The 15,642-nt window shown below is 38.6% G+C and overlaps 1 protein-coding gene across 5 annotated transcripts; it reads right to left on the bottom strand.

Moving 5' to 3' along the window:
* Nucleotides 1–180: 180 nt before the first annotated feature.
* Nucleotides 181–5,875, bottom strand: LOC103343435 (uncharacterized). Of its 5 annotated transcripts, none has more exons than XM_089055832.1 (9): nt 5,577–5,874; nt 4,683–4,708; nt 4,167–4,550; nt 3,522–3,800; nt 2,882–2,973; nt 1,516–1,598; nt 1,288–1,388; nt 1,054–1,167; nt 181–463 (listed from the first exon to the last, which is right to left on the bottom strand). In XM_089055832.1, the coding sequence occupies exons 3-7, from the start codon at nt 4,323–4,325 to the stop codon at nt 1,372–1,374; spliced, it is 630 nt and encodes a 209-aa protein (XP_088911958.1). In that variant the 5' UTR covers nt 4,326–4,550; nt 4,683–4,708; nt 5,577–5,874; the 3' UTR covers nt 181–463; nt 1,054–1,167; nt 1,288–1,371. The 5 variants fall into 5 exon arrangements, with proteins under 5 accessions (XP_088911958.1, XP_088911959.1, XP_088911960.1 ...); XM_089055833.1 differs by having other exon boundaries at nt 1,091–1,167; XM_089055834.1 differs by having other exon boundaries at nt 181–1,167; nt 5,515–5,875.
* Nucleotides 5,876–15,642: the final 9,767 nt, after the last annotated feature.

Below are 15,642 nucleotides of genomic sequence, written 5' to 3'. Positions count from 1 at the left end.
AATGTTCAAAATCAAAACTACCATCATTGAGAAGAGAAAAAAAAAGTGCAAGTTTGAAAAATATGCAGATGCTGATCCAGTGGGAACAAAGACAACCTTAACGACAACCACAAATAAACTAAAAACGAAAAGGCCGTGCCTCACTACATTTTTCCTTTTATTTTGAGATATAAATGCAAACCTGTTACTTGGGTCCTTCGACAACAGGACTCCTGCGTTCTGCTTATTAATAGCCTTAACCTCCGCTTGCAGTGCATCAGTGTCTCCCTCAGAAACTTTCAAAAGAGAAGGATCCAGAATTGTTTTAGAATCAGTAGACTTCTTCCTGGATGAATGTCCACCCAACTAGTTCTGAAATTTCACATCTTCCCGGTGTTCAGTGGTTATAATGGGAGCAGATGAGTGCTTCGCAAGTGTCAATATAATCTTTGCTGCTGCTGCTGCTGCAGTCTTAGCAGTAACGCTATCCAGGTCAAAAAAATTCAATAAATGAAGAAAATGTCAAAAATTAACTAATAAAAGACCACAAAGTCAAAACCTAAGTATGAAACTGAAACTGATTTCAATCATTAGGCAAACTCAATTCCTCCATTGATGTATTACGTAGCAAACACCAAGCATAGCTTCTCATGTTCAAATTATTTAAACACAAGCAAATGGGTCAAACAGAAACAGCTGATACCACTGATCAACCAGGGAAAGAGACACAGAAAATTCTAGAAAGTCTATGCCTTCAAATCCCTACTGGAACACACAACATACAGTCCACATATATCTATAGGCAGTAATCACATGTAGATCAAGGAAGAGAACATTTGACATTCCATCTGTTCTGTCAAATAACACCCATGGTTTTATTTTACCATCACTTTTACGTACTCAAAAGAGAAACCTTGTTAAAGTCGAGACTTCCATAGGCCATACACAAATCATGGTGGCCACTTGAAAGGAAATAATATGACCTTGTTCAGTACCAAATCAAAGAAGAAATTAAGTGAATAAAGTCTTGTATGTATAGAGTATAGACTATGCAATTAAGGAAAAAAACTATACATAAATACAATCAGGTAAAAGATTGAAGGAAACTCGCATGCGTTCCAGTTTTCCCCTGTTAACAAAGAATCCATCATGTTTTATTGCTGAATTGTCAACTTTAAAATACTCATCCTGCACAACACATAACGAAGTAGCATTAGCAAAGCCATAAATATAAAATGCCACCAATTAAATCAGTGCAATGGCCAACACAGATATAAAACAATAAGATTAATGAATAAATGCACATACCAACTCGGCATCATCAATAAAAGAGTCTTCTGTGTCATACTGATCGAAAGTATTTGTGGGCTCGGCAAACCATAGGCTCCAAACTCAACACATGGGAAAACCTGTCATATCAATATCATCAGCAGCATTGGCTTCTAAGTTGGAATAACAAGACCAATAATAAGCGTATCTTCTTAACTAGAAAGAGGTTTTGGAATTAAAAAAACAGTTAGGAAAATATTTAATTACCCTTTGATCCAAAGTGTTGGTCGACTCGGCTAGTGGGGCGTTTCAGACGTGAATTAAAGATTAACCAAAATGAAATCCGTACACATAACTAACTCGAAGCGCTTCCCTTCTGTTATATAAACCCAAACCGCGCACCTTGATTTTTGAAATTCTGCTCTCATTTCTCTCCCCAATCAGCTCTCTCTCATATATTTCCCTTCCACTTTTAGCTCGGCTTCTATTCAATGGAGGAGAAGACAGCTAACACTACAAAGCTGACGGCACTTGTGGTGGCTCCATTGAGGTCACCGCTGCACGCTTCTACCGCAAGTTTTGGTGCTATGATTGTAAACAATGATCCAGAGTCTGGCTGAGATAATGATAAGTTCAAACCTACTTATCATCACTTGTCCGTCCCGCCACACCTATGGCCATCGATGCTATGTCTCAGATAAAGTGCTCGATCCAGCAGTTGGCTAAGAAGATTACGAATCGAGCAATTTACCGAGGATTGTGAATCACTTGTGTGTAATGTTAATAAAGACGAGTATGTAATTTTCTGGCAATTCACCAATGGTAAGCAATCTTATTGCGTTTTGTTAGATCGGATAAGCGATCGGATCGCTTATAATTTTGAATATTTTCAATTATTTTTTATTTTTTTTAAAGAGTGTTTAATTAATTTATTAATTGTCACAGGATCGCTTATAATTTTGTATATCTATTTGCATATTTTTTTCCGAAATTATAAGCGATCCTGTGACAATTAAAAAATTAATTAAAAAATTCTTTTAAAAAAATTAATAAAACAATTCAAAATATTCAAAATTATAAGCGATCCGATCACTTATCCGATTTGACAAAACGCAATAAGATTGCTTACCATTGGTGAATTGCCAGAAAATTCCATACTCGCCTTTATTAACATTCCACACAAGTGATTCACAATCCTCGACCGTCGGTGTAAATTGCTCAATGTTCAAAATCTTCTTAGCCAACTGTTCGGATCGGAGCACCTAGCCGAGACACAAAGATCGCGGCGATAGGTGTGCCCGGGATGCATAAGTGATGATAAGAAGGTTTGAACCTATCATTATCTCACCAACTCGATCATTGTTCACGATCGTAGCACCAAAACTTGCCGAGAAGCGTGCAACATGGTGACTCAATGGAGCCACCACAAGCAAAGCACTTTGTAGTGTTATGCTGTCTTCTCCTCCATTGAATAGAAGCCGAGCTAAAAGTGGAAGGGAAATATATGAGAGAGAGAGCTGATTGGGGAGAGAAATGAGAGCAGAATTTCAAAAATCAAGGTGCGCGGTTTGGGTTTATATAACAGAAGGGAAGCGCTTCGAGTTAGTTATGTGTACGGATTTCATTAATTACAAGCAGTGTCCTTAACATTTGAAGAGTTGAAAGCTGCAGCTTAGCCTCTGATATCTCTCGTTTATCTCTCAAATCTTGCATACCACCTTCAACCTGCAATTTATTTACAAACAACATGAACCATATCAAGAAGCTGTTGGCAGGAATCGCAGAATCTCCTGTACACCACTATTACTTGTTTTTTTTTTCCAGCTTATAACAATGCTTAAACCTAGTCTTCACCTGCTTCAACATGATTGTAATATTTAACACATTGTGCTAACAGGACATCTTCAACATTTCTCTCATAGTTCAAAAGGGGCATTGCTCAAATTAAAAATCAGATTACTAGTTAGACACTAGGTTCAACTTTGGTGCTCAGCAAAGACGATCATGGTCACTTACAATATTGTGTACGTTATTGTGTTATACTAGTAGAAGTTATGGCATGCAAAATCAAATCAGATAAATTCCCGTGAAAAACCTATTTGACTATAAACCTGTTAAATATGAGCTTCGAGCCAACAAATTTTCTATCAACTTATCTGCCTCTAGCACCTAATTTGTACAATCAAAATTATCCATCCTCTAAGTTTAACACATACAATAATGCAACCTAATTGACTGCTTAAATGAGAAATGTATGGTTTACATTACAATACCTCTCTTAGAATATTCTCAAGTTGTCTAAGTTTCCCATCATTCCTGCCATGGTTAATTTCAGTAGAATCCTTCAAGTCGTCAACTGAGTTCTCTAGTCGGCGTAAGCGAGTCTCCAGTTGGGAAAGTGGCGCACTGAGACCCTCCACCGCATGCAGCAGATTGTCAAAATGATGGCTCATCTTTTGACCAATCACTGAGATCAATGCCGAGTCATCAAAAGCCCCGGCATACTTGCAACCCGATTTTGCAAGGTCAATGTGGTCCATAGAACTGCAATTCTGTGAGTCATAATAACAGAAGCAATCACTTGAAAATCTACAACAATCATGAGCAGGAATCAACACAGTACACCCCAGCCGATATTCAGTAGATTGAGTTCTCTATCTTCCTCACTTATACCATCAAACTTAATTCAATTTCATTTAACAATAAATAAAGGGGAAAAAAAACTTAAGCATCTCTATGCACACCCACATAGACATGAATTAAGAAGAGTTAAAACAAAACTCATCAGAAACTTTTGATGCTACCATTATACCAATTCCAGTTAGTGCCCAAATTCTATCTACTAAACACAGAAAGATTCAAACTTCAGATAAATAATCCATCAATTCGAAAATTTAGTTGAAGCTTGAAATGCATACCTCGAAAGTGGAAACGCGTGACTGCTGTGAGACGACATGTCGCGTGGGGCGGAAGTGAAAGCTGGAAACTGAGTAGTCGTCCTTGTCCTCGTCGTCTCGGAGGTCACGAGGGTAAGAAAGTTGAGATAAATCGTCGGAGTGGGACCAAGAAAGTTCCATGGGACCGAGAAAGTTCCATGATCTGCTTATCCATGAACTCCGACGACGTCATGGCGCTCGGAGTTTCCTTTGGCCCTTTCCTGCACATTCGCTCATATTTTCTGAGATTCCAAACAGACGATTGTGCTGTGTTTGGACCGCGGAACTGTCAACGGAAGATTGACTAGCTGTTAAAGAAGAGTCCAGAAGTTGCTTGATCATGTCCAGTTCTTGATTGATAAAAGCCTGGGCAAATTATATCCCATGACAAAAAATATAAGTAAAGCAGCAAATTATATTTTACAACCCATGACAAAAAATACAAATAAAGGAGCTGCAGGTTTGAACAAATGATACTAATGGCATATTATCACTTACCAAACAGATTCACGTGTATAAGGGAGCTGCAAAAAAATACACTTGTATCAGTTAAAAATGCAACCACTGATACATATTTAATGCAAATAGATCAGTAACTCTAATTCTATTAATATTGAAGATAGAAGAACACTTCCCAGCAACCAAACAAATAAAAATTCACGGCCAAAAAGAAAGAATCTGGAACCCGAGCAAACAAAGAAAAACTCAACCGAAGGATTAGCCACATATTAAAAACCCCCTAACTGAAAAGCTTTAGCCACATAGTTCAGAGAATGATTATGGTTCCTCTTCTTCATCATCCTCCATATGCATGAACATTACCCATGAACTCATGACAGATTAAACCACACGAGAGAAATTATCAAAGAACTAAACCCTTAATAAACCTTAACCCAAAAGAATAAACATGAACCATATCATATGAATTAAACCAAAAATGACAACAAAAAATTCAAATAAAATAAAAAGCCTGATTTTGATCAAAGTTTATACCAGAAACAGAAAAGAATCACATAACCCATTAAAGATTAAGCCAAAAAAAAACAGTGGGATAGTCAATTATTATTATTTTTTTACTTAGTATTGACTAATCAATTAATTCAGCATTCAAGTTCTCCACTTTTCCAAACTCTTGTATGCAGAGCTTTACAGAAGATCACAAGTTTCGCTCTTTTGGTTTTGTATTCTGTTAATATTCATTGAATCACAACCTTCAGAAATAACAGATGAAGGAAAGTGCATTGAGCTGAAAAAGAAGAACCCATCTCAAATTCATGACTAGGAAACAAAACAAAGCAGAATTAATAAAATGGGTAGGAAAGCAGACTACCAAGAGGAACAAATAAAGGAGCACAGAGCATGACAAAACAAGTTTGAGGAGAGAGAGAGAACCTCCATTTGACGGTCTGGAGGGTTATGTGGTCAGACTGAGAAGCGACCTGTCGAGCAAGGTCTTCGCATTCAGCGCAGTAGAATAGGAACACTTGCTTCTTCTGTGAGTTTTCCATGGCCGTCTATCTTGTAAAAGGAACAGAGCCCACAAGCACACACAGACAAGAGAGGGTTTTAGGGAGAGAAGGGTGATGTGGGTTAGGTTTAGGTCGACTCGATATCGATCGAGAGAGAGAGATGAAAACAGAAGAGAAGAGGAAGAGACTGAGTTACCTAGAGAGTCGCGTGCGAGATGTGAGGTGAGGGTTACGGAAAAAAGAAAATTTTCTGAAGGATACGCTGCAAGCAGACCCACAAGAAACTCTTTTTTGGCCAATCAAATAACGCCACATGTAACATATATATATTTTAATATTGATCGGTTCGGTTCAGGTTCACCGGTTCTGAAAAAATTAGAACCGAGAGCCGAACCATTGACCTTCGGTTTGGTTCAGATCCATAGTTGACTTTTTCAGTTTGGTCAAAAAACACTCTTTTTCGGTTCGGTTTGAGTTAGTTCGGTCGGTTTGATCGGATTTATCGGTTTTTATGCCCACCCCTCATAAAATCCTCTCCTTTTTCTTTTCAGGTTAGCAGGCCCAAAAGATGTGGGCTGGAACAATGAAAAGCTCATCAAGGAAATGAGATTGGAAATGCACGTTTGAAGCCCAACAAGGAAAAATATAATGCTTAATTAATTATTTTTTTGCCATTCTCTTCTAGGTAGGGGGAAAGAAGAGAGAATATTATAGGGTTTGCCTCAATATTATCTCATCATACAACCCGAGTGCACTTGGGGAGACGAAGAATTTGACACAATTTTTCATTCTCATATCACGTGCATGCTTAATTAGTTGTTAATTTTCTCTATTGTTGGCTTCATTGTTGTGAACTTTACTTTTGTGTCCTTTCCTAATTGATTTTGGTCACTACCGCCAGCGCAAACACAAATTAATGAATCAAGTTTTTCTTGATGAGTTCATTGACCCATTTAAATCATATGATTTTAAGTTTGCGTTATTATCTTGCACGTCATTCGTGTTTTACGAGTTTATATTAGAGTTGAAAATGTTGATCGCTTTAATATAAACTTGTAAATCACGGATGGGGTGCAAAAGAATAACTTAAACCGCGCCTTCGTGCCATATGTAGCCATATGTAAAAGCTGACAGAGTGATGACCATCAGTAGTAAGAATAAGAAACCAAAAGAAAGTGAGAGTGGAGAAGGAGAACAAGTAGTCGGAGAAGAAGCAGAAAAATTGGAAGAAGAAGTAGCAGCTAAAGCCTCTGATCACGTTCAACATGCAGAACAATATACAATTGCGTCCCTGAAGAACTCAGAGGAATCATTGAAAGAACAGGTTAGTGAATGTTTCTTTTCATAAGTCATTAGCAATCTTCATCTTTTTGTTCATGGTTTGTTCTTCCTATCAGTTAGAGAAAGCAAAGAAAAAGGAAGCTTCTCATTTTACTCCGACAAGCAAGATGGGGAAGCAGTTATTAATGGCTCAATGTAGGACCCGGCAAGAGGAAAATGAGGAGATAGGCAAGGAAGCTTCTGAGGGAAAGGTGCTGCTGTTGCGTCCACTATATTTTAGATGTTATTATGTGCATTCAGTATCTCGAGTTAATTTTATCCTCAGCTATAATCATCATCTTTTGTTTTTCCTTTGCAATATTTTTATTCGTTCAATTTTCCTGGGTGTGAGAAATTAATAGGGGACTCTGCAATTTCCCTACATGCAAATTTTGATTTGCTACTGTTTCTAACATTTGTATGCTACTGCATCATCATAGTTTTAAAGACGTACTATTCAATGTATTTTGTTTTGTTTCGAAATATTGCTCAAGATCTGCTACTGTCTAATTTATCGATCGCACAGTTAATAAACATGGACCAGATAATAAACATGAGCAATATGCTAAGCATACCCAGGGCTGGCCCTAGGCTATAAACTAAATGAGGCCCCTTCCCTTAGTATACAATTGTGAAAAAACAACAAATAATATGATTTTACGTAGCGCGTAGAGCGCGTGAATAATGATTTTACTATAAACAATTATAGAGCATAATCCTACATGGTCATTATAAAGCGAGTCTAAATCTCTTAACAGCAAAGTCATTGTCTGTGTATAATCTGGAAATTGAAAATATAGTTTGATGGATAGGAACAAATATATGAAGAAAAAAAATATAAATTTAGTTACCTTTTCAATTTCTCATGTTCCTCCCCTCTTGGTCACCATCAATCTCAAAGACAATTTGTGAGCATTTTAGTGTGAGATTGATTCTTAGGGTTACAATATGATGTGAGAAAAAAATGATGAGAGAAATTGAAAATAATGGATGGATTGAAGAAAGATGGGGAAAACGGAGAAAAATATGGTGGTGGATTATTAAGAGATGGGTGGATTAAATAGAGTTTTTTCCATGGAGAAACTAATTAGGAGAGGAGTCGCCTTCCCCAAGCACATGTTGTTTGTGCTTCGTCGTGGGAAACGGAAAAACTTTATGGGAAGAGGAAACGAAAAAACTTATTTTAATTGCGTGTTGTTTATGTTTTATTTATTTATTATATATATAAATTTGGGGCCCCTTAATTGGAGGCCCATGGCCAAGGCCCCCTCTCGCCCACCCCCAAGGCCGGCTATGAGCATACCACATTGTGTACTATCTTTTTAATAGAGGTGGAGCCCACCAATATAATGAGGCTCCATCTGTATTGGAGAGGTGGTATATAGTCTATAGATGTGGAATAATTAGCATTTTTGAATAAACACACATATCAAAAATGGTAACCCTAATCCGAGCACGTGAGTACAGTAACGGTTGGTTGACTGACCTAATTCCTTGGAGGCCAAGAGTACTTGGTGTATAAGAATTCTGGTTGCAAAATAAATATTATTTATAGTTCATGAAATCCTTGAAAAATCATGTCAAATTGCCACAATTTAATGAGAATATAATATTTTATCACTTAATATTTGCCTTCCAAATAAAGCCAATATTTATCGTACTTGATTCTCTTGCCATTGAACGAGGGAATAAACAAACTGTATATTATAATAAGAAGCAGGAAAAGAAAACGAAAATATTGCAATATTATATCATTATTGCCCAATTACTTACTATGAGATTATTACCATTTTGAGTTCTATACGTACAAGAGGACTTGTGCTAATGTGTTATCCGCTTCATGTATTTTATAGATAGCCAGGAATATCTTAGGGTTGATTTCTTGGTACGTGCAATATTTTGTTTCTTCTTCTTCTTCTTAATTTGGAGTGCTTGCTCGTCTTGGTGTCATGTACCCTAATAATAAGAAGCGTCGTTATGGGAACATGGCCGCTGGTGTTGCCTTCAAATACAGTTGCAGTAGGTACATATCATCACCAGAATGGGCAAGTCTTCCTCTGCTGCCTGTGTTTTTTATTCTAAATAATTTGTTTGAGCCCATTGACCATGTTTCTTTTGCTGCAGAGGGCGGCCTATGGGGTGTGCGAGGTGTGCGACCGCTCAGGGCCCTCAAAATTTAGGGGCCTCCAAATTTTTCCAAGTCAACCCATTAAATTAACTAAAACATGAAAATAAAAATAAAATATTAAATATCACCCAACAACACCACATACAAGGCATCGAAACTAAAATCAAAATTGAATTGAATATTAATTATCAATAAATTCTACGACTTAGAAAGTAAAGGCCCCAATTTAATTCATTTTTCTCTTCCCAACTCTCACGCTGCAACTCTTCTTTTTATTTATTTATTATGGTTTGAAACTTGTGTTTTCCTCTTCGCAACTCTCAAGCTGCAAAATCATTCTAATATTCTTTTTCTTTCAGTAAGTCTTTCTCACTCTCCCCCATCAAAATAAAGTCATTTCTTTTCAGTACCAGTGTACCACCCTCTTTCATCAAATTTTGGATTGTAAAAGCCCAAGCTTTAGCCTTTTCCCCAAAATCACAATTCTTTTCTCCCTCCCTTATTCACATGAGAATTCACCAAGCATTGAAATTGGAAAATCAATTTATCAGCTCTGTGATTTGGAAGGGTGACTAAAGAAATTTTTCTGGGAAACTCTTTCCGAATGTGTTCTTCTCGTGTCAGAAATTTTTGTTTCTATATGGATTTTTTTTTCCTACTTGTATATATAGGGCCTCGACATCCATATTTGCACAGGGCCTTCAAAATTAATGGACCGGCTCTGGCTGCCGTCTACAAGCAATGACATTCTCTTGCGAAAGACTATAATCAAGCAACACAGCGGTGGCAGCATAACAACCTACTTCTCATGCTCTTGATCCCTAATGAATATGAATGCCAAGGCGGCGACAGCAAGAATAGCCGCCTCCTAACGAAAACGAACCACCGAAAAGCATTATACAGCATTGTTGAAGGCAAAATCTACAACAATATTGGATTGGAAGTGCCTTTTAAAAAGAGGTCTTGTGGCTCTAGCCACGGTTGGTTTGCCACAATAGAATCATCACAGACAACAGGGGCGGAGCTACACCAGGCCTGCCATGGCCTTGGCCCCTCACTTAATTATTAATTTCTTGTAATATATTATAAAATATATGATATAGCAATACAATTATTGCAATTAGATTAGTAATGACCCTCCCAGTTGAAGATGAAAAACCTAGTAGAAATGATTTTGAAATTTTGGCCCCCCCATACTGAGAATCCTAGCTCCGCTACTGCAGACCCAAGTCCGATTATAGCACTCAGGACCCTTTCAGAAATCCAGCATCGCCCATTCTTCTCCCTCTCTTGGATGTCATACCCAAGAAACGTGACAAAAACTTCCACGAATTCAATGTGAGAAAGGTCATCTTCTCTGCTGACCCTACTTTGAATCCAGATAACTATGTGGTTGTAGCACTGTTACGTAAAGCTAATCATTTTGTGGGTATTTATGATGAATTTGCTTTCATTCGTATGAAAAAAGGTCGAAGCCAAAAACATTGGACTAGGATTAAGCCCCCACTTCCGGTCACTGATGTTATATCTTACCAAACCCAAGTCCACCTACTTGGACATCAGGGAGAGATTTGGTCATTAGATGTTTATCTGTGCCTAATAAATCATGGTCATAAACTGACCGAAGGGACCTCATCTCGGCCCTAGCACCTACTCATAGACTTAAACGGCCACATTTCGTTAGACATTTTGCCTTCTTAAAAACAAAAAAAAAGCTGCAAAGGCATAATCCTCTCGGCCTAGCGACCGCGATTTTATGGGCCGAAGCCGAGGGCCGTAAAAGACACGGCCGAAGATACTGCGGTCAAATCGCCACGTGGCCTCAGGGTCCCATGCCCCATTTAATGAAGTAATGCCTCTGACTATTGCAGCAAGCTCAATAGTCGCAAGAAGCATTTAATGCACGAGGGGAGAGGGGAAGTGACTGAAGTCAGGATTTGGTAATAGAAATTAGAGTGGTTAGGCACAAACATACTCACAAGTATGCTTACAACTTTAGGTCAGATCACCAACCACCAGACCAGGGCATTAAATGCATTCCCACACCAATGGGGCAGAACTCACGATCAGGGTAGTGGCCGAGATTTACCCGGATCCATGGGGGTCACACCACCATGCTTCACGATCCCAAATGCCGATTTGACTACCCACTTGCCCCAATCAGGCTCCACAATGCAGATCTTTTCAGCCTCGATTGTCCCTCCAGGACTCCCCATATAAATGCTAAGCTCAAGACTACATTCAAGAGGTTCAAACACCAAACCAAAAGCCTCCCACGGAGCAAATTATATTTTCCTGTAATGCACTTTCAATACATTTATTTGCTTTCCTAGGAGTAGTGGTAGATTGTAAGGAAAATCCATTCATCAATATATCATACGACCCTTGGTTTTCAAGGCGCCGGAGCACCATCTCTGTTATCATCTCATTCACCTCATATATCATACGACTGTCGCTCTTTGAGCAACGCGCCGGAACACTGCTTAAAACCCGCCACCAACACCACCATTAAACGGCCTTGTAGCTCATACCGTGAACTGACGGTCGAGATCAGTTCATCTCTCGGCCACAATCGTTTGATTAGAAGTCGAACTTAAAACAGCGCATCATTTAACCATCTTCTACCCAAACCTCATCACCATCTCGACGCACGGTAGACCATGCTGGCACGCCCTCGCACAACTGCACCGCATCCTAAAGAAGGACGCCACGTGTTAACGTACATCCCCTCAGCCCGGAGCACCAAGCCGTGAGATTTGCACAGTCAACAATGTTAACCCTTATACTTCAAGAATACGACGACTAAAGGTGCTTACACATCCAGACGCAGGCTTCCACCGTCATAGAGCTACAAGATATCTTGTAGAATCAACCAAGGGAGACTTAATGCATATCGAAAGAGTTTGTAAACAAACACAAGGGGCCTACAAGAATGTTATGACTGAAAGCTTTATGGTTTACAAGGTGGTGTTCGACGACAAAGACGGATTTGTTTTACAACATGTTGAGGTAAAAAGCATCGGAGATAATGCTTTTTCATAGGTGACAATGTAACAACCCAAACCTTAATTAATATTTAACTATTAGTTTATTAAGGGAAAATGACACTTTTGTCCTTAGACTATTTTAGTAATTGAGAAGTTGAATTTTTGACCAAAAAAGAATTTGGGAATCTCGTTTGCACTGTTGCGTAGAGCACAATGAAATGAGTTCGTGGACATGCGCACGCTCGATTCTGAGCTGTGAAGGAGGAAAGGTCTAGAAATCAAAAGGACGTAGTGGGAATTTTAAAGTTTGTCGGTGCTATAGTATTGCTACAGTAACCGGATCTCTATTTCTTCTTCTTCTTCTTCCTCGCGAGAGAAACCAGATTTCTGGTTCTCTCTCTCTCTCTCCGCATACACTCACCTTCAAGTGATGATTTCGTCGCCATCCGGTATCCGTTTTGAGTGAAATTTGTTAAAAAAGTTTCGTATCGATGTCCTCTACCTAACCCAGCCCAGCTCCAACACCAGCCGCAACGAAACCTCCGGAAAACTCAAAGGAAGTTGTCGGCTTTTGTGAATTTCCAAGCTTTCGTTCTCCGTCGTCCGGCCACCAAATCGGACGAGTGAGGTATGGTTTTCTAGCTATTTTCCATGATCTAGCTGCTGGTTGGGAAGGATTTTAGAAATTTCAAGCGTAGATCGTTCGATTTTCAACTTAAGTTTCAGCCGGTTTTGAGGGTAGGATTCCGGCCACTTACGGCCACTTTTTGGGGTAGGTCCAAGAACAAAAGTAGTTCCAAATTAGGTGTTTTACCTAATTTAGGAGTTTAGGCCGGCAGTTTGGAGTTTTTCTGGCCGCTGGAAATTTCTCAAGCCACCCAAAGCCGGGTGTGGCGCGTGGGCGTCTGGTGGGGACCACTCTTAGATTCAGAATGATCCTTGTATTCTTACGTCGTTTGAATGTTAAGCAGACTTTTACATAGTGTGCGTTATCCGGGCTCAATGGTTTTGAACCTATTGGGTCGTGATCACTTTCAGATATGTTAATTTAGACCTTACTAGGATTGTATAGGATTCGACGGATCTTGAATCGGAGTCCCGGATATTCCGAAATTGCGAACCCTAGAGTTAAGGGTTTAGAATCGTCGATCGTGTGATTGTGACGAATCTAACCGTCCAATCGAAACCCGATTCACGGGACGAATGTCCTAGAATTAAAGGAACGTACTGTGGGCATATGAATAACTTTAAATTGATGCACGCACTTCTAGAAGTGCAGGTTTTATTTAAATATTTATACCGAACAGTTTTATTAATATATTTTAATATAGTATTTGAATCAGGCACTCGGGCACCAGTTGACCCGCAGGAGGGACCTTCCAAAGGTCCAGCGAGCTCGGACCAACTGTGAGTGGACTCTTTGTTTTCATAAATGAATTTATGAAATTTAGTTTCAGTATTTGATCTTGAATAAGTTTTATTCAAAGAATAGTGTTTTATAAGTGAGACATGCTTTTAAATATTTTGATTTGCATGCTGCCGAGTGGAATATCCTTTAGAGATATAGGAAAAGAGAATTTTAGTTAAACATTAGATAAATGGCAGCAGAGTCCAGCCTTAACAGAAATTCAGTTATTTATCATATCTTTCAAAAACTTTGCTTATTATTATTGTTATTTTCTAAGCCACCTTAGGTACCCATATATACAGATGTTGCCTTCGGATATGATGATGTGCACGGACATCCAGGTTGCCTTCGGATTTTATCAATTGCCTTCGGTTTAGTCAACATGCTTGACAGTTGCCCCACGAGTTCTATGGTACCTGGACTCGTGTGGAGCGAGGACGCGGATCAAGTTGACCAAGGTCCTCTGAATCCTGCGAGGTTGCGGCTCAAATTGACTTTGTGTCATCGAGACCTGCGAGGACGTGTCACCAATGATGATGCGAAGGAATTGTGGATATCGAGGAATTGACGGAAATAAAAGGGTACATCTAGGTGTTAGTTTTAAACTGATTTCAGTGCTTTTAAGAGTTTAAAAAGATGACCATGAGTATGATTGGCGTATATTTATAAATATATGTGTGTACTTTGATTTCAGTACGAATATAATGAAGAGAATGATTTAGTTTTGCGTAACTGTTTTTTTTTACAGCGGGGTTAATGTGTTCTTATGTATTTTCTAAACTTTGTTTTTGGGTCCACTCACCTTTTGAATGTTTTGTGCCTCCATGTTGTAGACGTGCATCCTAGAGCCACCACAGGGCATTTCTCGCTTCCCACTCTTCCCCATTTTGATGCAGGGTTCCTTGGTTCACAAGTGGTTACCTCCTTTGTAAATAAACTTGTATAGTTGCTCTGATATTGACCTAGAACGTATTTAACTGTTGGAACATACTTTTTTTATTATACTGGTAGTTGGTGTATATATTTAAGTGCTTGTTGACATGTGTAAATTTTGGGAACGTTCGATTTATAGGGGAGACTCTGCCAAATTTTCGGTAGAAGTCGGATTTAAGGAAAAAAAAGGCAACCAAGTCAATTATGCTCGGCACCTGCCAAGTGTCGATCATGAACAGGGTTCGGCTCGGATTCCAAAATGGAATTTGGGTCGGGTCCTGTCAGACAATCATTCCGTCTCTGTTTTGGCTTCCAACTTTCATGTATGCCAATAAAATTCCATATATTACACCCATGATTTCTCATCGTCGTCTTTTGTTTACGGAGACCATATCCAATATGATACGCTATATGACGACATGTCATGTCGCGATATGGGTATTTTTTTAATTTAGAGAGCGGAACCATCACACAACATTTCTCCTTATATCCCTATTCTGATTTGCAGGGGTATATACTGCATCTGGGTTGTACCCCAGTTTAATGGACTCTGCTAGCTAGCTTTTTACAGTTGAATTAATTTTTCATGTGATGTCATCAATGTAATGTAATGCACCTCTTTTTTCTTTCTTTTTCTTTGGGTTGATATGATTTATGAATTATTTTCAACTATATGTTTTTATAGTTGAAAATAATTCATAAAAAGAAAGTAGAAAACATGAACTTACTTTCTTTCACTGAATTGTAAGTCAAATGTCAAGGAACCTCAACTATATTGTTCTGCATGTTGAACGTGATCAGAGGCTTTAGCTGCTACTTCTTCTTCGACTACTTGTTCTCCTTCTCCACTCTCACTTTTTTTTGGCTTCTTATTCTTACCATTGATGGTCATCAATCTCTCAACTTTTACATATGTGGCTACAGATGGCACAAAGGCGCTAAAAAACCTTTTAAGTTATTCTTTTGCACTCCATCCGTGATTTATAAGTTCATATCAAAGCGATCAACATTTTCAACTCTAATATAAACTCGTAAAACACGAATGGCGTGCAAGATAATAACGCAAACTTAAAACCATATAATTTAAACGGGTCAATGAACTCATCAAGAAAAACTTGATTCATTAATTTGTGTTTGTTCTGGCGGTAGTGACCAAAATCAATTAGGAAATGACACAAAAGTAAAGTTCACAACAATGAAGCCAACAATAGAT

Source organism: Prunus mume, linkage group LG7 (genome assembly GCF_029339155.1).
Source record: "Prunus mume cultivar Tortuosa linkage group LG7, ASM2933915v1, whole genome shotgun sequence".
Classification (NCBI taxonomy): Eukaryota; Viridiplantae; Streptophyta; class Magnoliopsida; order Rosales; family Rosaceae; genus Prunus; species Prunus mume.
Note: the sequence above shows the minus strand (reverse complement) of the source record. Positions and strands in the feature narration are given on the sequence as shown.

Bases quoted from the DNA above. Each gene is read 5' to 3' on its own strand.
- LOC103343435 (XM_089055834.1), bottom strand. From the start codon at position 4,325: ATGGAACTTTCTTGGTCCCACTCCGACGATTTATCTCAACTTTCTTAC. The intron at 2,974-3,521 runs GTATTGTAATGT...AATAAATTGCAG, and splicing joins TTGAGAATATTCTAAGAGAG to GTTGAAGGTGGTATGCAAGA. The intron at 1,599-2,881 runs TGTAATTAATGA...GAGTTAGTTATG, and splicing joins CAAATGTTAAGGACACTGCT to TGTACGGATTTCATTTTGGT.